General features: G+C 44.1%; 1 protein-coding gene across 1 annotated transcript in view; it reads left to right on the plus strand.

Moving 5' to 3' along the window:
- Window positions 1–22,725, plus strand: part of MEI1 (meiotic double-stranded break formation protein 1) — a 37,078-nt gene that overhangs the window by 3,249 nt on the left and 11,104 nt on the right. Inside the window, exons 4-22 of the mRNA XM_066550289.1 lie at window positions 1,443–1,516; window positions 2,284–2,389; window positions 2,935–3,138; window positions 4,335–4,465; window positions 5,200–5,314; window positions 6,107–6,223; window positions 6,739–6,838; window positions 9,346–9,480; window positions 10,025–10,139; window positions 11,678–11,796; window positions 12,854–12,995; window positions 14,367–14,478; window positions 15,131–15,201; window positions 15,662–15,735; window positions 16,407–16,504; window positions 17,205–17,379; window positions 17,472–17,619; window positions 18,177–18,449; window positions 21,492–21,657. Of these exons, the coding sequence (XP_066406386.1) occupies window positions 1,443–1,516; window positions 2,284–2,389; window positions 2,935–3,138; window positions 4,335–4,465; window positions 5,200–5,314; window positions 6,107–6,223; window positions 6,739–6,838; window positions 9,346–9,480; window positions 10,025–10,139; window positions 11,678–11,796; window positions 12,854–12,995; window positions 14,367–14,478; window positions 15,131–15,201; window positions 15,662–15,735; window positions 16,407–16,504; window positions 17,205–17,379; window positions 17,472–17,619; window positions 18,177–18,449; window positions 21,492–21,657 (2,475 nt within the window). The remainder of the gene's footprint in view (window positions 1–1,442; window positions 1,517–2,283; window positions 2,390–2,934; window positions 3,139–4,334; window positions 4,466–5,199; window positions 5,315–6,106; window positions 6,224–6,738; window positions 6,839–9,345; window positions 9,481–10,024; window positions 10,140–11,677; window positions 11,797–12,853; window positions 12,996–14,366; window positions 14,479–15,130; window positions 15,202–15,661; window positions 15,736–16,406; window positions 16,505–17,204; window positions 17,380–17,471; window positions 17,620–18,176; window positions 18,450–21,491; window positions 21,658–22,725) is intronic.

Below are 22,725 nucleotides of genomic sequence, written 5' to 3' on the forward strand. Positions count from 1 at the left end.
ATTGAAGAAAACATATGCAGGGCTGACAAAGGAATCTCTGCAGTCCAGTTAACCCTGGGCACCTCTGCTGAGTCCAGAGATATCAACAGTGCAGTAGTGCATTTCATGACCAGCCATGTAAGGTAAAAGGAGCTATTACAAACTTCTTCCAGAGGGATTTTAGCTTCCAGACACTTCCTTGAAATGGGGTTGAAAAGTGGAGAAGTCTTTTTGTCATGTTACCAGTCTGTTGAGAGATGGATGCTCTCTAACAGAGCAATTTTGAATTAGTGTTGCCTAAGTGTTGAAAGTGTTATAAGTTTCTGAGAGTTTAGGGCAAGAAAGGGCTATTAAACCACCTATAAATCACCTGTCTCAGACATGCTTCTACTGAGATGTCTAGCTCTGTAGCTGAGGCAGGTCTAGTACTGCCTTGGATATACCAAGAAATGGTGAGCCCAGAAGTCCCTGGTATTTCTTTTTAGAATGCTTTCCTAGGACACGAATCAAAAGTGTAGGTTTTCCAAATGAGTCATGCCATGACAGCAAGCTACATCCAAGACAGCCTTACCAAACCCCGTGTAGAAATGTGTGCAGTGTCTCAGTAAAGGGGCTCTTGCCAAAATTTTATCAGCTGAACATTCAGGTGCCAGTTCTAAAAGTACTGGAAGAAGAACTTTACTTGCTGCAACTGGCCTGCTGGTCTGTGTGTGGAGGCACAGGCAGCCTGCCAGCATCAGGCAACTCCCTTGAGATTTGGTTAGGGAAACCCCAGGTGATGTGTTGCCACTGCCTGGAAAACATCATTTCTTGCTGATTCCTCTTATTAGGACAGAGCTGTCAGAGTTCTAAAAATAGTAACAGCACTTGCTTGGGGCTGAGGAAGTGACCAGCGCCACTCTGGTGACTGGCACTGTGCTTTCTGGTAAGGTATATGGGACATCTGCAGTGGGGAGGAATGGCTGATAGACTTCACTTATCTTAGGGACAGTAGCAGCTGAAGGAGGAGCTCTGAGTGTGAATCTAAGGCTCCTCAGCAGTTTCAGTTCTGATATCTTCTCTGGAAGGATGCATTTTTAAAGGCCAGTTTTCATGCAGTAGGAAGCCTGGTCTATTCAATTACCATAATTTTTTATGCTTTTAAGCTAGGTTTTTCCTCCCCTTCCTTTCCTAATTCCTTATGTTTACTTGCTGTCCTGAGGCTCAGCTTGTCGCTTGCAGCTCATTTCCATGCATGGTTTGTAGTGCAGCTGAAGCAGGACTGCTGGAATGATGCCTCAGAGAGCTTGAGCTGGGCTATCAGAGGTAATAGTGCTGGGAATGCTGCTGTAACCCAGCTCTCTCAGCACGTCTGGGCTCATTTCATTTCTAAGCTCTTTGCTCACTGGTCTGCTAAAGCCCCATGGAAGATGGATTGTGAGTGCTCTTGTGTGTGTATTACTGATCCTGTTTTTTCTGCCTAGTTCTGGTGAGGCTTGTTGTGGAGCTGAAGTCAGAACAGTACTTATACTGCATTTTGGATGAAAGTCAGAAGGAGGTCAGTGAAGATGAGTTCTCTTCCCCTTTCTTCCAGTCTTTCAGAGGTTGAGGAATGAGTGGCCCTGCAAGACTGGGATGTAGCAGTGGGATCACAGAATCATAGAATGGTTTGGGTTGGAAGGAACCTTAAAAATTATCTAATTCTAACCCTCCTGGCATGGGCAGGGACACCTTCCACTAGACCAGGTTGCTCAAAGCTCCATCCCCTCTGATCTAGGATGTCCTAATGCCCATTCCCAGCTGTGATGTTGGCAGTGTTAGTTTCTACCATGGAGTTTTTATATTGTTCTCATGATGCCTTGCAGCCACAGGGCTTCATGATACTCTTATGAAGCTGTGTGGTTTCCTTAGATGCTTCTTTTCCTACTTCACTGTTCAGTTATATGAGGAGCTTTCCCAGCCTGTGCTATGGGCTCTCATTCTCTTCATTCCTAAGTTTATGATGGTCCCACAGCGTACAAAAAAAAGAGAAGTAGCAAAAGTGGTGAGAAATTAGCCTGCTCATGTAAGAGATGGAGGGGAGAAAGAGGAAAAGGAACAACAAGCAGGCAATTCCTTGAATTCATTTAAAGACATTTTGGAGACGTAGTGTGGTATTTGGGGTTTCCCTGTGCTTTATCCCAAGTGGTGAAGAGGGCCCATCTTTGGAAAAGATCCTGTTCTGGAAGATTATGCATCACTGAGAAGTTGCTGGTTTGGGTGCATTTCTGCCTTTGGACTGTGTCCTCATCAGTGAAACGTTTTCCTTCTCTGTCTCCTCTACAGCTGTGCAAAGCAAATACCATGAGAAGCAGCCTGCCCACATTTTCTCTCTTGGGCAAGCTGGCAGATGCCATCCCAGGCTTTGCTGAAATACTGGTGGTAAAGCACAGTGAGTAGTATGTCATGTCCCACTGAAGGGTGGTATTCACAGTCCTAGTACACATGCATGCATGCACTCCCCTGTCCCCCAGATGAGTTCATGAAGGTCATGCAAAAAGCCTGTCCAGAAGTCAGAATGGCATTCAGGCCTCCTGGGATACAGGTTAGAACCTTCATAGAAGCTTTTATAATCCTGCTTTTAGCCAGGCAAAAGCAGCCTCTGTGAACTGGGGTTGTGGGTCTGCCTCACAGGCAACATACATTGAGGTTTTTTTATCTTGATCCAGTCCTTGGGGGTCTGGTGAGCAAGCTGAACTGTTTGTGGAGGGAGCTGGGATGGTGGATCTTCATATGGTGAACAGTGAGCTCTGCTGGCTGTTGATTACTGTACCTCTGCTCAGAGGGACAGATGGTGCTGAGCACATCACCTGACTGTGGCTTTCATTAACCTGCATACACCAGTCTGGCCAGTAGGCTTTTGCAAGTTTTCAAGGGAAATAGGTTGGTGCTTTTAAAATGTCAGTGAATGTTTGCTGTTCCTGTTCCTCATGCTAGATAATTTAGTGGATCATCTGCTGATGGGCTTGACATACCCAAATGAAAGTATAAAAGCTGCTGTCTGCTACTTGTATGGCAAGCTGTACTCCTCTCCTGCTGGCACAGAACGGCTCTCAGGACACTTTGAAGAAAGGCTGTGTGGTGTCTTCTTGAATACTCTGGGGTGTGCACAGACAAAGGAGCTGCAGGTTAACTGTTTGGGTAAGGCATTGCTGAGAGAAACTGCAAGGTGCAAGGGAAGGCTTAGAATGAGGAAGAAGTCCTTAGCTGATTTAGATGCTTTAGTGTGGATTGTTCCATAGAGGATCTTTATGCTGCTTGTCCAAAGCCATCAGTCCTTTCTGTTACTCCAGTGAAGTAGCCCAGACCAGCTGCTGAGCACCCCCAGACCCCTGTGTCCCCTGATGCCTCACATTTGCCCAGCACTGACTAATTTTCAGTCTCTTCAGAGCTTGTGCTATGGCCTGATCATCTCTCAAAATGTCTAAATTCAGATACTGTGCATGGGCAAGTGGGTTTTGTAGAGCAGTGGGATGGAGTCTAAAAAATGCAGTCTTTAAATGTGGGGCATTGTGTTAATTAGATAGAGAGCTAATGTGGAAGTGGCACTTTCTTGCAGTTATCCTTACAACTCCAGGTTTCAGCTGTTGCTGGGGAGCACAATCTCAGCCTTTCTGACATCACTTGTTTGTAAACCATTCAGGGAATTAATTTTTCTAGAAGGAGGCAAGCAGGAACTGGGTTGCTCCTCAGCTTATCTACTCAACTACTAGAAACAGATTATGATTCCTTTGAAAGTAGAATTCTGTAGCTCAGAAGATACCCCTGTGGATTTGTACTGATGTGTACTGATGATTTTCATCATTACCTGTAGCAGTGATCTATACTGCTATACTGAGGGAGTTGTTTGGAGTGTGGATATCCTTTTGCTGAACACAGCTGTTTCTGTAAGAGCCTGTGGAAATAGAAGGGGAAGATAAATGCCTGTTCTCTGGGAAGTGTTCTAGGGAAAATGTCTTGTCATTGGGGGTAACTGACTGCTTGGAGAAGAATGCAGGTCAAGAGCTCTCCCAAGAAACAGTTTAAAGTGTGGTTACTAACAGACGATAATGCAAGTAGGGAGCTCCTGAGATGCACCCCTGTACATATGTGACTCTGAGAAGGAACAGAGAGCAGATCAGACCAGCAAAAAGTATCAGCAGCAAGGGGTTGCAAGACATGGGGGTCATGGCAGCATCTGGGGACACAATGAGAAGAAGCTCCCTAAATTGGAGGTGAGGCCCTCCAGGAGAGGGGAAGAAGTTGGCAACAAGTCTTAGTCTGTAAATACTTGTGTGTTAATATAATCCTCACTGTGCTGCTCAATATGGTGCTCATTCTTGCTCTTCCTTTTGCAGGCTTGCTAAAGGAGCTGCTGAAATCTGACCATTTTGTATCTATTCTTATGAATAATGCAAAGACAGAGGAGGAGACTGAGAACCCTGACTTTTTAGAAGGGGAAAATCCACTGCCACTTGTTCTCAAAAAGGTGATTGCTGAAGTAGTAGTGAATTGTTGGTACACATAAATAATTTGCTGGCCTGTAATGAAACTTTATCTGAGACACTGTATATATAAAAAAGCAGAGTGTTCTGTTACCAACACCAGCAATAGAGGCTGCACTGAGAAATGGGGATGTGGGAATCCTTAAAATCAGAGGGTTTTGGGAAAGCTGGAAAAGGTAAGCTTTAGAGACAGCAGAACTGTGATTAGAGTTAAATAGTAGCTGTAAGATTTGTCAGCAGAAAAAATATGTAAGAAATAAAAAGTAAGGACAAGTAGAACAATGGTCTGTGTATTAATGCTTGTCCCATCCCCTTTGTAATTTGTACACAGTACCCCAACCAGCAATAGGGGATACCTCTGTTGATCACCTTCTTGTTCATGCCTGCATCCTGGAATGGGGAAAATTTTACTCCTGGCCTTAGCTGATCTTACTCATTTACACTTGAGGTCTGATACAGCACAAGCAGCACCAGCATGACTAAGCCTGGGGGCAGAACTATTCTTACTCATGATCTACTCTGTTGTAGTTCTCATGTGCTTTTTTGAGTCTCTTTGGTTCAGTGTTTTATCTTACCTTAGCAGGTTTAATCTGTGAAATAAATGCCGAAAGAGAGACCTTAATTTATGTTTTAAATTTTAAAAGGTAGAACAAACTGTTTCCTACTCACAGCTGTATAGCTGACTTCCTTTCTCCTTTTGACGTTTGCTTCCCAACAGCTCTTGTTAACCAGAGATGAGATGCTACAGGCAGCGAGTTCTCACTGTATGGCTGCAGTGCTGGTTCACTCTCCTAGCAGATATGCTCCTGCTTTTATCCATGCAGATGTCCCAGGTGAACAAATGCAGTAGCATCTTATTGTTCATTCCCCGGTATCAAATCTGCCCCTGGCTGTTTGGTTTAGGAATCAGGCTGGCTCCATGAAATCCACTGATGGCATAATGTGGTGGCCATTTTGTACCAGGTGATTTTAGGAGTAGAAGGGGAAAGTATGTTTTTAACTGAAAGTTTAGAAGCAGGTGTCACCAGGCAGAATGGAGTTTCCACTGAGAGAATGTGGCCAAGTACTTGAGGTCAAGGTCCTTCTTGCAGGACCTTAGATACAAGTTTAAGCAAACTGGTTTCCATTTCATTCCACTAAATATTGTAAGTTTGCTCAGATTTTGGTCTAGGATTTAGCTTTAGAATGCAGCTATGGGAGATGGTTTATTATTTCTCTGTAATCCCAAAAGACAGAAATACTTTCATGATACAAATTATTTGGGAGATGTAAAAGTCATGAGGAAAAAAGGTCACTGCATCTGTGATAAAGCTTGCTTTGTGGCTTTTCATTTGTGCCAAAGGCTAGATCCACAATTCAGCTCCCTCCTACTGAGTTTGTGCTGGGAAGATGCCTGCCCATGGGTCTCTGCTCTCCAGTCACCTCTTTTTGAAGATTAGCATACCCCTGAGCATCTACTGTGTTCTCCATTCCTGCCATTTCATGGTACAGCCATTCTCCCTGTGGCTGTTGCTATGTTTTCTCGTTCCCTCCTCCTCCCTCTGCTCTGTTCTAGGAGCAGCTGTGCCATGCTGTGAGCAGCCTGCTTCTTACCAGGGTGACCTTATTTGTGTGTGTGTTTGCAGAGTTCCTCTTTGAGTGTCTCTTGTGCAAAAGTGAAATCCTCATCTGGTCAGTGTACTGCTGCCTACTCCTCCTGACTGAAGAGCGCCTTTTCTTCTCCAAGTGTCACACTGTGTATGGTGAGTCATCAACCTTGCTGGCACAGTGACTGCAGTCATTCTTGTGCCTCTAGCTGAATTCCAGCACTTTGCACACAACCACAATTTCCAGTCAGGATGGATAAAGGACTGAAAATAAGTACCTATCAGACATGCTTGTGATGTCCAACATAGCTTGAATTTGTAGCATCATTGTCCTAATGAGTTTCTGATGAGCACTAATTCATTATAATAACCAGTTATCATGATTGACACTGTCTGAGTTACTATTAAGTATTTCTGTGGATATGCCAAGAGTGGATTTAGGAAGAATGGTTAAATTCCTTCTGTTCTTTGGGACTTATCTCCAGCAGTGAAGGTTGAGGCATGTTATGAGGGAGCTGAGTGAACACTCAACAGTTTTGGACAGTTGTTTCTGTCAGTAGCTCAGAAAAATAATTGTTCTAATCTTTCTTCCTTTTAAAAATTAATTTTGCTTCCATTCTGGAATCTGGAACATTAAAAGACTCTCTGTGACTTCTCTTGAACGTGTACAGGCATTGAATCTCTGGTGAGGAGTCTCCAAGGTGTCCTGCTGCTGAACAATGTGGAGTTGCACAAACAAGGGCTCCTGCTCTTCACTGAAATACTGAAACGGTAAGGGAGTACCAAGGGAGGCTTGCAGGCAGAGTTTGGTACTCCAAAATGGAGACTGTGAGGCTTTTGCTTTTAAGATTTTCTTCCAAGACCAGAACCCACAAGAGTTTTTGTGTTTAAAAGATGGTGCTGAACAATCTCATCTCCTTTATTCCTGCAAAGAAAGGCCTGATGGTTGCTTCCAAACCTCCCAGCTTGTCCTGTTTGTGCTTACATCCACCACTAAATCTTCCTCTTCCTGCTTACTTGCCAGTTAGGGAGTTGAAATCTCTTTTCAGCTGTAGATAGAGCAGGAGAGAAGTCCAGGAAGGTCCAGGCATGTGTGAGCAGGCCAGCTCCTGCTAAGTGTGCCTCTATGACAAAACAAAGTATGCAAATTCCATGGCCTCTGGTCTTCTATCATCATCTGAGCTAAATTCAAACTGCAAAAACAAATTCTAGGCTGAAATATTAATGTCTTCTGTCACTTTTTGCCTCTTGTTTTCTGCGAAGAAATAATATACACTGGCTTGTTTTTCTTCTGTGCTTCCTGTTCTTGCCTTTATGATCTTGTTCCTATCCTGTCATGCTAGTGACAGAGTCTCGTTTTTGTCACTTGGATCCCCCAAGAGAGCCCTTGAGCAGAATTTTGGAAATGTCATAGTCAATTTTGTAGCAAGTGGCAGGGTAAAAAGGAGAAGAAAAAGCAACAGTGCTAGAACAGTGTGGTGATGCCAGTGTGGGATCTGTCAAAAAGAGAAACTGGGATATGGGGAACATTAATTACAGCATTTATGCTTGTGAAACAAAGAGAACACTCTGTGCAGTTGCTCTCATTTTCTCGTACACCCATTCTGTTTCTCTGAGCTTTGCTTAGAAATCACGTTTTATTTAAAATTATATCATAATGGGGAAAGGGATCTTGTGCTGGAACCTCTCATCTTGGTTTTAGCTTGCAGCTGGATTCTCTTGTGTAAGTGAGCTTCACATTCTGGTGAGGTCCATGCAGGACGTACTGCTCCCCTTGGCAGTATGTCAGGAATGTTGGGTAGCTCTCCCTGGAGTGACCCTTGTCTCTCCCAGCATAATCAAAGTGGCAGGTGCAGTTTGGGGCCCAAAGATGAGAGGTTGCAGGAAGCTGCAAGAGTGCTGCCCTTCACACTTTCCCCCCAGGCCCCAAAGATATCACAGTGCACCATCTTGAAAGTGGGTTTGTGCTGCTTGAATGAGTCAGCAATACTCCTCCATCCCTTCTTCCCTGCATGAGTCAGTGAAGACTTTTTTCTTCCTGATGTATTTTACTTCAGAAGGTCAGTGATTAAAGAAAGGAGATACAGAGGATTAATAGAATTACCCAGTGTGAGTAGAAGTAACTTGGAAGTTCAGTGCATCACTTGTGGCTTGGCTCCTGATGCCTGAGTTCCACAAGTCCTTTTCCTTGCCATGCCCACCTCACAGCTTTTTTCTTTGCAGCCACCTCACAGCGGGATGTGAAGTGGCTGCGAAGCTGGGTTCCATCCCACTGGGTGACTAAAAAGAGTGGTTCTTCTTCTGTTCCCTTTTTGCCATGTAACTGGGCTATTAGTGTAATTTCTACTGAAGTTCACTTTGCTTTCCCATTTGTGCATGAGAGCATGTGCTCCTGGCTTTCTTCAGTCAGGCATGACTGTGAAAATTGAATAACAGGGAATAGTTTTGGCTCCCAAATGTGGCTCCTGTCATGCTGTGCTGCTTTTCTTGCTTCACTTTGGAGGGACCCTCTGGCAGGTTGTTTGTGCCTCTTGTCTGCATGTAACTGCCTGTCTTCCCCCTGCCTCCCCAACTGTACCTTACTTGCCAGGAGCCAAATGAGCACAGTCTGCCATTTACACAACTCTGTCCAATAATGGGATTAATGGCCTGTTGTCCCTCCATGCTCTCATGCTGAATGCTCAAAGGTGTTGGGCCACAGATGACCAAAATGCTCACTGTCGAGAAGGATTGTCAAATCTTGACAGTTGGATTGTGTTTATTCTCCTGTTTACTTTTCAAGTTTGTGAAGGTTCCTGCCCTGTCAGCATCTGCCATCTTCTCATCTGCATCTCTGCAGTGAGAGAAGCTATTCTCATGGCATTATCCTCTAGGACAGGGATGTTTGCTTGTATACTTAAAAATGTAAGTTGCTAGATGAACTCACAAATGCCAGAGCAGATGGCCTGAACATAGAGTCCAAGGCACAGAGATCACTATATTTTGCAAAGCTTGTTTTTCTTGTGCTTTTCATGACACTGTTCTGGAGTAGTCACACTCTTATCCAGGCTGTGTTTTATCATGGTAGTGCTTTAGACTGGCTGAAATTTCCTCTTTATAGCAAACCCTCTACCTGCTCAAGTGTGAATGTACCTCCTTGAGAGCAGCTGGCTCTCAGTACTGAAAAACATGGCTGCAGTCTCGTGGCTCAGCTGTCAATTTGCTGAAATGAGGGAAGGGCACTACAGTTACCTAACTCTGACAACATTCTCCTTGTTTACTTTGTTTTGTCTTCAAAGGCAACCAGTGGAAATCAAATTGTTCACCAACCGAGGTGTATGCATAGAAGCCATTGATGTTTTGATGGAGACAGTGAACTGCCCAGTGCTGGAGGTGGCAGTGGAGGCTGTGAAAGCTGTGGCTGCTTTCCTGAGGTAGGTAGTTATGTATTTTCAGACTTTTCTTCAGATAGGTCTGTTGATACCATCTTGGGCTTTGCAGTTCCCCTGTGGCTGTGTGGGTGAACGTGCTCCGCAGTGGGACTTGTGGCTGAGGCAGGCGTGGGTACAGCAGAGCCAGCTTCCCACCCACCTCAGGAAAGCTGCCAGAGCAATGAAGCTGTGGCAGGCAGCAAGTAATTTCAGGAAGGACCTAGTGTTCTAGGCAAGCTTGTACAGCAGCTGCTGTGGCTTTGTCACTCTGTGCCCCATCCGGATTGATAAGAATAATAAACATAAGACTCTGGACAGTCATGGGCTCCCTGACTGTGGTGAAAGCAGACAGAGCACTGAGGGTGTGTTTGGGTTTATGTGTGGGTGAAGACACTATTCAGATATTGTGACCTTACTATGCTCTGCTGGAGAGAAGTGTCAGTGGCATATTTCCATCAGAAGAGCAGTTATTTCTGATGGTGTTGCCTTCCTAGTGGAATGTCCCCTGCAGGGACTGTGCATCTTGTCTTTGTCTTCACTTGTTAAGGAAGGACCATCTGAGTTCCCCTCCAGTCCCATATGAAGAACTGCAGAAGCTTCTGGAGGCAGTGCTGAAGCGATGTGCTGACCTTTCCCCACCACAGAGTAGTAAGAGGCATGCAGTAAGTCAAAAGCTGTTGCTTGTTGGTAGGACTGAGCAGGACAGTGATGATCTTCCTATGTTGATGTTTTATATGTGTTCCATCCCCTTGTTTACATCCCCTGTGGCTGTTTGGTTCTCTGCTATTTCTTTTGATTCTCTTGCCTTGAGATGGTAGCAGACTTTGAAGCAGATGAAGGTGGATGCTGGTGAATGATATCCTTCTAAATCAGTGAAGTTCTGTGGGGCACTACTTGAGCATGCTACTCTCTTTATGTGTCCAGTACTCCACAGCCATTTGAACTTCCCCTTCTTCCCACCCTCACCTTGTAGGCTGCATTGGTCAATCCATTTTTTCAGCAATGAGCATTTCTTGTTCTACATTCAGATCAAGAGTGTCACCATATATGCACTGTGATCCCTCAGCAAGGGAGTTGTTAGCCACTATTTGAACTATAAACCCTTTTCTGTTCCTGGCATCTGTGGTTAGTGTGGTGTGCTGCTGGGACCTCTGCACTTCTGAGAAGAGCCCCAGGTGCAGATGGCTAATGAAAAGACAAGGGCTGAGCCTTCTTGCTGTAGGCTTAGAGCCATGTAGGTTTAGATTTCGTGCCATTAGTGGGGAGAACACCTCAATACTCAAAGGAGTAGCAGAACTCCAAATGCATGATGAACATTTTTTAGACCCAAGTTCTGTTGTACCAGATATTGGCCTTCTCTGCCCGAAGAAGGCAGAAGTGCTTTCTGTCCCATAGGCAGATGTTGGCCAGTCAGTTTGCACACACACAGAGCTGGGTGTCCCTTTCAGAATTAGGAGCTTCACAGGAAGGAAATTAGATAGTGAGGATATGCAGGCTGTGTTTAAAGGGAGAAAAGGGGAAATGATGATACCTTTCCCAAGGTATCTCAGCATGAAATGGAGAAGGAGTTCTGAACTGCCAGGCACCAGTGTGTAGCTGTGTCCTCCTCTGGTATTATGGAGAAGACCACCACAACAGGTTAAGGCTTAAAGGCAGATTTTGAGTATCAAGTTGTTCCCAGTTTGGGCAAATGATTAACTCTGACGCTTCAGTTGGCTTCAGGCTTAACTCAGTGGGATGCTGTGTGGGAACAAGAATTAGTACATGGATAACTGCTTAAAAGTCTGAGCCAAAATAGAAGAACTTCTAAGATTTCATTGCTAAGCAAGGAGAAGATCTATTTTGTGTTGTCTGAAGAGTATTTGGAAGAAAGAAAATTTTTAAAAATACAAAGTTTTCTCAGAAGGATTTAAAGTTCCATTAGCTGAAATGCTTAAAACTCGGATTAGATCAAATCATGGTAATACAGACTCTAAAGAGATGGCAGTGCAGAGTTAATAGCTCCATGACTCTGTCCTCCTTAGGAAGAGCACACAAGCTGTTTAACTCTGCCCTCTCTGGGAAAGCACAGTAGTAAAAAAATTGTTGTGTAAAGGGGTGAAGTGCAATCTGTTGTTCTCCTGCTGCTGGTGTCAGAGGAGAAAGCTATTTTTTTCCTGAAAGTGGACATAAGATTTTATAAGATTCTCTCCTTTAACAGGGCGATCTCCTGTTCCCAGTGTCTCAGAGTCACTCAGCAAACAGAAATCTTGGGAGAGTTCCTCAGAGACAGGGTCAGTTCTTGCTCAATACACTGGAAAGTTTCAGAAATGCTTGCAGGTGAGGACAAGTCAGGAAAGTGGGTGGGTGGTGTGTGTCTGTGTCTGTCCATTCTTCTGTCCTTGCGACTATATTCCTCCACCCAGGCCCACCACAGAAATATCACAGGTGAGTTCAGTGCATGGCACAGGTCATGAAACAGCAGAATCAGGGGTATGTATTAATAGTGAAAATTTTGTGACATCTGAATATGTCTCCCATGAAATTTGCCTGGGACCTATCAGTTTATGTCATGTCTTTGGGCTTTGAGGGACTGCTTGAAAATTCACCAAAACTGCTGATAGTGTAAGAACTATTGGAAGGTATGTGTGAAACTAGATTCCTATGCTATGCTATGTGGTTTCACTGCCAGAGGGGATTAACCGTTTAACAAATGCATATCTCCTCCAGATGCTGGCCTTGGATTTGCTCATGTCTGTGACCTGCTACTGGAAGTGGGTTTATAGGCACCAACTTTACCTCTTCTGCTGGATCAGAGCTATTTGGCACCCTAAGCTGCACTTCAGACAGTGATAGATGAGTTTGTGCATGAATCAGAATGAATCAGGATCAGCTTTTAGGGTGGTCTGGCCAAATTAGTTTTTGCCTTGCAAAAACTTGGGTTGGCTGAGATAATTCAGTCAGAATCAGACGTGCCTTTCTGTATTGACCCAGAGTCTCAGGGTCGTGTTAGAGGGCACTCAGGTTCTGTCATGGATTTTATATCAGCTGAATGGTTCCTTGGCTGATTTTCACAAGGTTTGCTGTATTGTGCATCAGACATTCTGGTATGGCTGAAAACCAGTCTTACCACACCAGAGCTTCCCACAACACATGCTTTCTTCACAGAAACTAAGTCTTCCTTTCCCAATGTGTACTGTTGTGCAACCTTGATGACTTTTAATAGCTTCACTCAAGAGGTAACTGAATGTGATTGCCACATTCCTCTGTTTCCAACCCATTGAGTGTTTGTGGGTCCTTTATGGTGAAAATTGTGATTAAAATGTTGTATCTCCTGGCTTCCTTTACAGAGTTAGGATGTTTCCTCTTTCCTCTGTTATCCACTGTGTGTTTGTAGGTTAGCAGTGGAATTCCAGGGTGACTTCATGGCCCAGGAGAATGCTTTCACTGCCCCCAACTCTGAGAGCAAAGACACACTAAGCAACTTCTCTGAGTTCCTGTTGAGGATTTGTGACAGTCTCTGCATCCCCATGGTCATGGTAGGATTTCTTTTGAACTTGGTCTGTTCCATGGGTACCTGGAAAGGTGCTTTCAAGCACCAAGAGTGGGTTGCACAAATGTTTTTTTGGGGAAGAGGGCACGTCAAGTAAACTGAGAAGAGTTGTGGCATTTGCCACTTTTCCACAGCCAAATATGGAATTACATAGTTCATGCAAATGCTCTCAGAGGGTGAAGAAATTCATAAAGTTTCCATGTCAGTGCCTTCAGGCTGTGCCATCCCATAGCCTACCTACCATGCTGTGGGATCCATTGCAGCTCTGGATGTGTCAGGAAATGAAGGGTGCCTGAACTGTTGTTTCCCCTTCTGCCACTTTTTCAAAACTTGCCTGTGTCCCAGAGAGCTGCCATGGTTTGCACCTGCAATTTCATTTCTATGCTTCTTCCCAGAAGGTACTGATGAGGCTGCCCAGTCTGCATGGGCAGTATTAAGCATTGTGCCTCAGTAAGGCCTGTGACATGATTTAAAAAGTAGCTGTGGAGACTCATGAGTACTTTAGTGCTCCATACAGGCCTGTCCCTAAGACACTTCAAGCAGAACTGTCAAAACAATGGGACTTCTGTTGCGGTTCTTAACATTTAGTAAAGTTTCCTTGTGCTTTGTGACGGGCACTGGTGTATGGATTCTTGCAGTTGTTAGGAGCTTGAAGATGTTTTGGTTGGTGTTTTCTTAACCAATCTCTTGGTAGGCAGCTGCAGTGGCACTGCTGTTCTCCTCCCTGACAGGAGGGTGCAGTGCATGTCCAGTTTGGCAAAGCTGGAGTCGGTGTTCGGTTTCTTGCTCATTGAACTTGGGTAAAAATTAATGGACTGTGAGAAAATTGTCCAGTGACCTTCAACAAGAGTGAGTTGAGTCATTCTGTTCTAAACAGTTCAGGGCTAAATTCTGTAGAGAGCTCAAATGCCTGTGTTTGCCACTGCTCAGTGAAACACTGAAGTACAGGTGTTAAATGTTGCTGAGGTCAGCTGCACTTAAACATATGTCCTATGTTGCATAGAATTATCCATCAGACCTGTGAGAGCAGTCACTCCCAGTGCAGTGTGGGCAGTAGTGTCAGTCACTGTGCATTAAGGCCTAACTGGTTGCCTGCTGGAGTCCAGGAGAAGTTTCTTGTCTGGTGGGATGTCTGGCAGAGTTACCAGCACAGCTCATAGTGCTGGCAGGGGGAGTTAGTTGTGTTCAAAGTGCTCTGTGAGCCTGCTCTGCTGCCAGGCACTTTGGTAAAAGAACTGCTACTCCATTTGTTTGGATTTAGAAACCTGACTTTCTGGGCAGGCAGGAGGCTGGAAGGAAGCTGCTGCCTTCAGTGCTTATAGCACCTTGTGCACCTGATGTATTTATCTTTCAACAGAGCTATCTGGAAAGGGCTGTCAGCCCGTCAGTGACAGAGGTTTTCATCTCAGCACTCAGTACCCTCTTTACAGTGGTGCCAAGCATGAGGAATAAGTTCTCCAAGAAGCTGGGTAGGAGGGTATTGTGGGATTGTGTTCTCTGTGCTCTTAACTGATGGAACTTGCTGCTACTGCATATTACTGAGGCAATGAGCCTAACATTGAGACTTTATGGGGAGGATGCTATTACAAGTTTATATGAATAAGAATAGGGTGCATAGTTGTGTTCAGCAGGATGGAAAAGTTATTTGGTCTAGCAATGATGATGAGACAGGTTTCATTTTGGATAAGAATGTTGTGTCAGCTTTTTCCTTCCCTCTGGAATAATTCAGAATTGAATTGGCTGTTCCTGTAGACAGGGATTATGCTGGAATTGTTGGTAGGATTTTAGAAATCCTAGTTTAGTTTATGTATGCCATATGCCTTATTCTTCACACAACAGAGAGGTGATGTAGACGATTCCTCTGTTCTAAACATGTGAAACAGGCAAATCTTAACTTCTCCTAAGAAAACAAAGTAACCTCAGATACTCTCCTCATACCCAAACTTGGAGTAGTTTACTTTCTGAGAGGCAGCCTAATATGTATATTCTTACTAAGATGGCCTGCCCTCTTCACCAGGCTTGTATGGAGATGTGTGGGGGTGGTTATGGGACCTGCCTACTCTTTTTCTTATCATACATGTTCTGTGCTCCTTTGACATCTCTGTCTTGCTTTCTGTCTAGCATCCTCGTCCTTCATCCGACTGACACTGGAGCTGAAGGCCAGATTTTGCTCTGTACAGAGGTATTGTGATGTGTGCATTGTTAGTGAGCCTAAAATTTCCAGATGGGAAAGTAGATCATGCCTTATCTAATACACCTGATTAGGTAAGATGAGAGACTCAGGAATAGTTGTGTCTTACTGAAAAATGGAAATGGTTACTGACAATGGAAGAGCTTGATGTGGGAGAAGGGAGAGGCAATTTGGTAGGGGGTGGATGGATTTGCACAGCATTGTGAGAATTCTGTGCTCTGTCGTGAGTTGCACAGATAGAGCAGCCTGACTTTGGAGTAGTCAGATCAGTGGGTGTTCTGAAGAGAAGTACCGGTAGCATCAGTTCCATCTGAGCTCTGGCTTCCTAAGCATTTACTACCACTGTTGTTGTTCTTCATGGTGTGATAATATATTAGAAATGGGGGGAAGGAGGATAACTTCAGTAGCAGGTATTGTAAAAGATCTCCTGTAGTAGAGGCTATGATTTCTAGGTTGAGGAGTATTGGGGAGACTCTCTGTGGGTCTCCAGAGATGTTTTACCTCCTCTTTCCTGTGACTGTACCTCATTTAAAAAGTAAACAAAACACAGAGCACTCCTAGTCCAGTTTACTAGTGTGGAACTTCGAGTGAGGGCATTTGTGCCTGTGAATGGTGTGTGGTGGGAGTGATCTAGGTTTCTGAATAGAGCACTGTGGTATGCCAAGGATGGTGTGTTACAGATATCTGCTTATGTCCTGTTCTGCAAGGAGATGGTTGGAGAGAAAGAAATGCCTGGAAATAGCTCTTCTCACCCTTTTAGTTGCTATTTTGGCATTCTTCAGTGTTCATCCCTGGCAATGTCATTGCTAAAAAATCCAAGTGTTGTTTGCCAGTGGAATCATTGTATTGTGAGCTGCCCTTAAACATCTCCCATTCTCTGCAGTGTTAGGGTCCTGTCCTTATAGGACTCTCTGTGTAGACAAGATGTGATGGCTGTGGGAGTACCCCACTGTATTCACATTGGCCCAAGGTATGAACATGTTCACTGTTGTCACTGCACACACCCCCACATCTGTGAGCTGACAGTCCATTGGGAACTCTTAATTTTCCTGGAAGCCTAGGCTGGCTCCTAGTCTTCTTGTGATGGGGCAGTGTTTGTTTTGATCATTCAGTAAAATGAGGTTCTGGCAGACAGCGTGTGATATCAGAAGTAGGAAGAGGATATTTCTAGCCTCCTTTACTGTCTCTTTCTGTTCTTCTTCACAGTAATCCTGTCCTGAATCACACCTGTTCCAGCTTCCTCTGCAGCTTATGCCTGAACCTTTACTCAGCCACAGAGAAGACGAGAACTTCTTCTCAGGAGGGCAAGTTTGGGGAAAGAGAAAAATTGCTTAATTTAGTTTGAGGCCCTGCCACCCTCTGTTTAGGCAACAGGTGAAAAAAAATAGAAAAGGACAAAGGAGAAGGGAAGAGAGGACACACAAAGCTTGACTGAGAGATTTCTTTTCCCCAGCTTGTTTTTAAGCTGGTCCTTACTGGACCAGCACAGAAAACACTCAGAAAATGCCTTTTGAAGAGTTTGGAACCCTACCTGAAAGAATGCATTTCATCTACCTATGGTTTTGTTTACATGGGGGCATTTATTAGCACAGCTGTTCATGCTTAATTGAAACAAAATTACTTGCCACAGTCAAGTGGCATATCTGCAGATTAAGGTATTTTTTTTCCCTCTGACATACTCTATAAAGCCTTCCTGTCTGTACTGTAGCTTTCCATAATAGGTAAGTCCCAAACAAATGAGGTGAAAGTTTCTACATCAGAAAAGCCACTTTTCCCATTAGCAGTGGTTGGTTGCCATACAGGCAGCATCAGCAAAAGGCTCAGAATCTCAAACAGATTGTGTTTTTTCATCCTTAAAGTGTCTTTTCATCCTTTAAGCCAGCTCTGTTAAGTCAGGTTTCACACCACTATTGATGCCAAATCACAGAGGTGCACTTGGTGTATGCAGACTGTGGAGTTGTTCCATAGACATTGCTCATCATTTCCTTATGTTTTTATTTCTAGAGCAGGAGATGTCTGAGCTCCTGCAGAAGGGTCTGCCTCAGTTAAACTACACCATTGCTGAAAGCCTTCTCCTCCTGTCTGAAACCCCTGAACCTTTCTTTTTGGATCAGTCTCTTTGCAGCCACCAGCATTGTTTTGTACTGCTCTTATACTTTGCCTACACCTTTGGGGACAGGTGAGCCAAGACTATACAAAGCAAGTGACCATGAATTGGTGGGTAAGGCATATCTATTGTTACTGTTTCTACTCCAATCTCCTTCAATGCAGGTTTGTTCCAGATGCAGAATTATTTCTAGCTGTAAGAAATTTTCTCCTGTCAGCACAGGACCATGGAGACTGTCCCCCTCCACACATACTCAGAGCTGCACTTTACCTCCTTGCTGTCTGTCAGGACAAAGGCAAAGCCCTGGATGTGGTAAAAGATTTCATTCCTACCTCTTGGAGCCTTTTTGTTGAAACTAAGGTTTCTCCCCACTCACATCAACCTTCTTGTAGAAAGTATTTTGGCATGGGTGGTGAGCAGTGAATGAGTGGAGACTGTGCAGTGCATCTACACCCTGGAAAGTTAACTATGTAAATCCACAGGGGAATATAGATATGACAGAATAAACTTGTGTATGTGTGGGAAGTGTAACTGCGTTGGATAGGCTGTGAATTCACACACAGAATATAATGAATTTCATAGCTCAGGCTCCCAAACACATCTCCAGCCTCTGCAGCAGGCTTTCTAGTGTTCCCATATGGCTCTTTGCTGCTGCACAGCTTTGAGCTCTGTATAAAGCCTACAGGTTTCTTAGCCTTTGTGATGCAAATGGGCTTCACAAAATGATGTTTAACTGATGTGTTTGATTGTCTGCTGAAAAGGCAGTGTGACTGTTTCTTGCAGTAAAGTCTCATCACTTCAGATGCTTTATATTCAGTATTAGTGATTATTTTGTTCTCTGTCTCACTTCCCCTTTCCCTCTTTACCAGAGGTCTTTGTCTACCATAAGAAGGATCCTGGATAATCTTCCAGATCTGAGCTTGGTCTATGTCCATTGTCCTCTCCTGCTGAAATTCTTCCTGCGCTATCCTGAGCTCATGGGGAGATTTGGACACCAAGTCCTCCAACTCTGGTTTTCCTGGGAAGACTGCAAGCAGACTAAGGTTGAAGAATCTGATTTTGGCTCATCAGAACAGCTGAACAGTGCTAACCCATTGCTTCTCATTCTGAAGAGCAATTCCAGCATTTTGCTTATTTTACTGGTATGTGGCTTTCACAAGGACAGGCTGCTATCTTGGCCCTGATTTTGGGGGTTTTTTGGTTCTTAAAGCTTTTAGTGATGTTATGAAACCAAGGATTTTGATAGAAGGGGCCGTGTGTGTGTACACAGACTTCCACCTGCCAGGGAAGCCCTCTGTGGCAAATGGGACCTTGTATGTGTGTTATCTCTTTCTCTGTCATCCATCCACTGTGACAGGAAGAGATCCTCTGAGAGCTGGCTGGACAAGGATCTGAAGAGTTATGCTGATGTATGTCATGAAAAATCCCATTCCTTCCTCTATCCAGATACACAGCTGGGTACTTCAGATTCTTCAGTGCCAGCCTTTGAAGAAGCTGTTTTGCAAATTTGGGAGCAAAGCTTTGCTACTCATAGATGAGAAGGGTATAATGAACAAGAACTTTGAAAAAGCAGTGTGCAGAGAACAGGTCTTGAGGGCACAGCTTTCTGTTTGTTTGAGGTTTTCATTTTGTCTTCTTTTAACTGGAGACTCTTGTCAGAGAATTTTGAAGTACTCTTGAGTTTTCAGGACTGCAAATAACATGTTTTATTGCTCTTAAAAGATAAAATAATAGTCTTGTGACAGGGAAAATTAATCAGTTCAGGAGAGAAAGGGGCCTTGAAGTAGCAGGCTAGTGTGTTTGCCTCTAGCTGGTGTAATGAGCTTTATTAACCTATGTAATCATGACACAGTTGTGTCCTGATGGCTGCTTCGAGGCCTTTTCTCACTTCCACTGCTCTCACCTTCCTATCACTCCTCCCCATCAGTGGTCTCTTGTCCCATGACTGTTGAGCCAGTCATGTAGTAAATATTTATTAACTTTTCCACAGAAGAACATGAGATTTGCTTGTAAGGGCAAAAGCTAAGAACTGTGATATTTCTTCTCCAGTCCCTTAGAGAAATTAGAACTAACTATCATTGAGAAGGCAAACCCATGTCAGCAGATGGTAAAGAAGTAAGAGGAAGCAAGGCTTAACTCTGAATCGGCATCCATTGGGCATTACAGAACATGTTTGTTCAGATCTAAGAGGCTATGGCTAAATTTTAATATCTGATGTTACTGAAATGACTGCCAGGAGGCCTCTCAGGTGGGGCAGTTCTTTCACAGTTGGGATGATATTGCAGGGTGGGTAACAGCATCCAGGCATTTGATACCATTGCAGAGCATTAGTAAAAGTGAGCAATGAGTTTACCTATCAGGACAAATTAAGGAAGTGAAGTGTCCCATGAGGCTTGTCCACTCTGTTACCTTTGGCAGTAGTTCTGGAACCTGTCACTCCATAAACTGAAGCAGGTCTGTTAATAAGCAAAACATAAATGGTGTCTCCCTTCCCTGAACTGTATGACATTCCTGCTTTCCCTTCTCTGCCTTGCCATATGTTCTTGCAGAAATAAATTCATTTAGCTCTGTTCCAGTCTTTAAAGTAAGTTGTAATAAGTCACAGGCTTTGACAATTCACCTTTCAGTTGTGGAAGAGCATAATCAATCTGAATTTAGATGGACTAATAAAACAGTGCAATATGCAGGGATAAATATACTTTCAGATGGAAAGAAAACTTATGAGATGAATAACCTAAGCCTCAGAATGCACTAGTGGAGTGGAAAGGCCTCTGCATGGTACAGTGAAACAAGAATGAATGTCCTTCCAAGGATGACTTCTTTGCTTATCTGCTTTAAATAATTGCCTGGATTAGATATAACAGATGGTTTGTGACTTCATCTGAGACCTTGGGCTTCTGGGTAGGAAGGAACTGATTAACATAATGGTGCATTTGCCAGGACCAGGGAGGCTGTGGCCATTCCTTCATATCATTTTGGGCTCTGTGTGCTCATCTGGGGGTGAATGTAGTCATGATGACACACTGTCCCACTTGTCTTCTCCATGCTCCAGGTCTGAGGTGCTCTCTCAGAGAGCAGAGACGTTAGATTACATTCCTGAACGTCATATGAAGCACATCTATGTCAGCAGAGATGATTGTGCCGACATCTCCCTGCCCTTTGTTTGTGAAAGTCTCTGCTAGAGACAGGAACTCATCTCAGAACTAGAGAGCTTTTTCTAGCACAGACAGCCTGTTCTTTCCTTATTTGCATTCCTTGGGTACAGGGTCCCACAGCCATTTTCTCTGCATCATCAAAGTCTGGATGCATTACTGCTGTGTGATAGGGGAAGGCAGTTGGGGGAGGCAGCAAGCTGTCCAGGCAGGCTGTAGGCTCAGTTGCTGAGACCAGTTTCCTGTTTACCTCTTCAACTCTACCATTGCAATGCAGTAGCCAGGACTACTGCAGGAAGAGAGGAAAGGTAGTGCTGACCTAATATGTGTTGAGATGGTTATATTATGTCAGCACTACCAGGCATTTTCTGTCTGATATTTATACAACTGCCTCTGTACATGCTGTGCAAGTGAATTTAATGTTATGTACCTCAACATGAAGACTATGCCCAAATTAAGCCTACTGGCTGTGGGATTCAGCTCAGAGACTCCAGAAAAAGCCCTGTAGTCAAGAGGCAGGCTTGTGAGCTGTGTACATGACTCTCCCCTTTCCTGTGATTGATTGCTTGCCCAGCTTACATATGTTTCATGCAGTTTAGTTATGTTACTACTGCACATACAAGCTGCCAGCCTTTTGAAAGTTAGGAACTATGGACTGACTCATAAGCTTGATTTTAGACAAGCATCTTCAATATGCAAGCTTATTTTTCAAAACAACATGGAGAGCAGAGGTACCAGAGATTCTGTTCTCTTGTTTGGTTCTCCCTTGTCTAAAACTGTGACCTTAAATGTATGTTACCCTTACACTCACAGAACCAAATCATTCTTTAAAAGGGATATTACTCAGAGGTGCCTAACAGACATGAGTCCTTCTGCTTCATTCAGTTCTCTATTTAATCAGGACATACTTAATCTTAATGGTGCTTTATTAGGCTGTTTCCCAAGGCACCAGATTACCATAATGGTATTAAACAATGGTGACTTCTCCCTAATCAGGGTAGAAAGGTAATGTGTTTGTTTCTTCCTTTGCAGGATCTGGTCTGCTCAAGCTCTGTGGAAGTGGCTTGGAAGGTGTTGATGACTCTAAGGACCTTTCTGGAAAGAAATGAGGATGTCCTTGTCTGTGACCTCCTTCGGAGCCGATTTTTACAGATTCTGCAACAGCTGCTGGTAGAGAGCAGCTCAGCCACCCTGCAAGGTGACCCCACCTCTGTGATTTGGTCTTGCTGTAAGATCAACTAGCTGTAGGGACACAGACTGGGATAAAGTGGTTTTGAACTGCTGATGTAGCTTCAGTACTTACCTGCATGGGGAAATTTATGGACAGAACTGTGCTAATTTAGTTTCCTTTTTCAGAGATTCATTTTGAAGTTAGAGCCTTTTTTCTAATTTAGGTTGTTCTGGCTTCAAACTGTGATTGTTAAACCAATGCAAGGTTCTTGTATACTGCTGTCAGTGTTCAAATGGATAGCTGTGCTGGTAAATCTTCCTGCTTGAATACGGGCCCAAGTGGTGGCTGAAAGACATCCTCCTTTTTGCCTCTTCTTTGTGCAAAACAGCTGGGTGTGCCTGAGTATACACAGTTCCCAGGACACAGAAATCAGGAGCAAGGATTGAATCATTCATGGTATTGATCCCCAAACAGGGACTGTGGTATCACCAGATCTTATAACTCTGATAAGTCTCTCAAAGGGAGCAAGACTGTGACTGGAGGAAGTCCCTGTTTTCCTTTCTAGCCCTGTCTGTGATGTTGGAACTGTTGTCCCACTAAGAACGGTGCTGTGCAAACCAGTCTGTGAGCTTGAACTGAAAGAAGAAGCAGTGCTAGGATGTCCTTGGCTCCTTCAGGATAGAGACTTAGCACAACTTTTATTTGTTCCTGAGGGGGCCACTGATGCTTTTAACAGCTCTGCTCTGTTTCGAATGTTTTGTTGTGCAGCAGTTGGGATGGAAAGTGTTTTTGCTTTACCTCCAGCAAAGTCAGTAGGCTGGAGGAGGGGCATTGAACGAGGGGCATGGTAGAGCATGAGGCTACAAGATCTGCTAAGTCTGATCTTGTTTGGAGTTTTGCACGTTTGAACTTGCATATCCCTCTGCTGCTGATCTAGGGATGTCAGGAGCTGTGGGGAGGCAAAGTATCCATTTCCTATAGGGAGTCAGACCTATTCCTCCAAACCACTGGTGATGGAGGTAGGACACTGAGCTATAGGAGCTTTTGCAAGATTTGAGCCCTTCTGCTGCTGCTAATATGTGTAGCTCTTCTTTG

This window comes from Molothrus aeneus, chromosome 5 (assembly GCF_037042795.1).
Source record: "Molothrus aeneus isolate 106 chromosome 5, BPBGC_Maene_1.0, whole genome shotgun sequence".
Classification (NCBI taxonomy): domain Eukaryota; kingdom Metazoa; phylum Chordata; class Aves; order Passeriformes; family Icteridae; genus Molothrus; species Molothrus aeneus.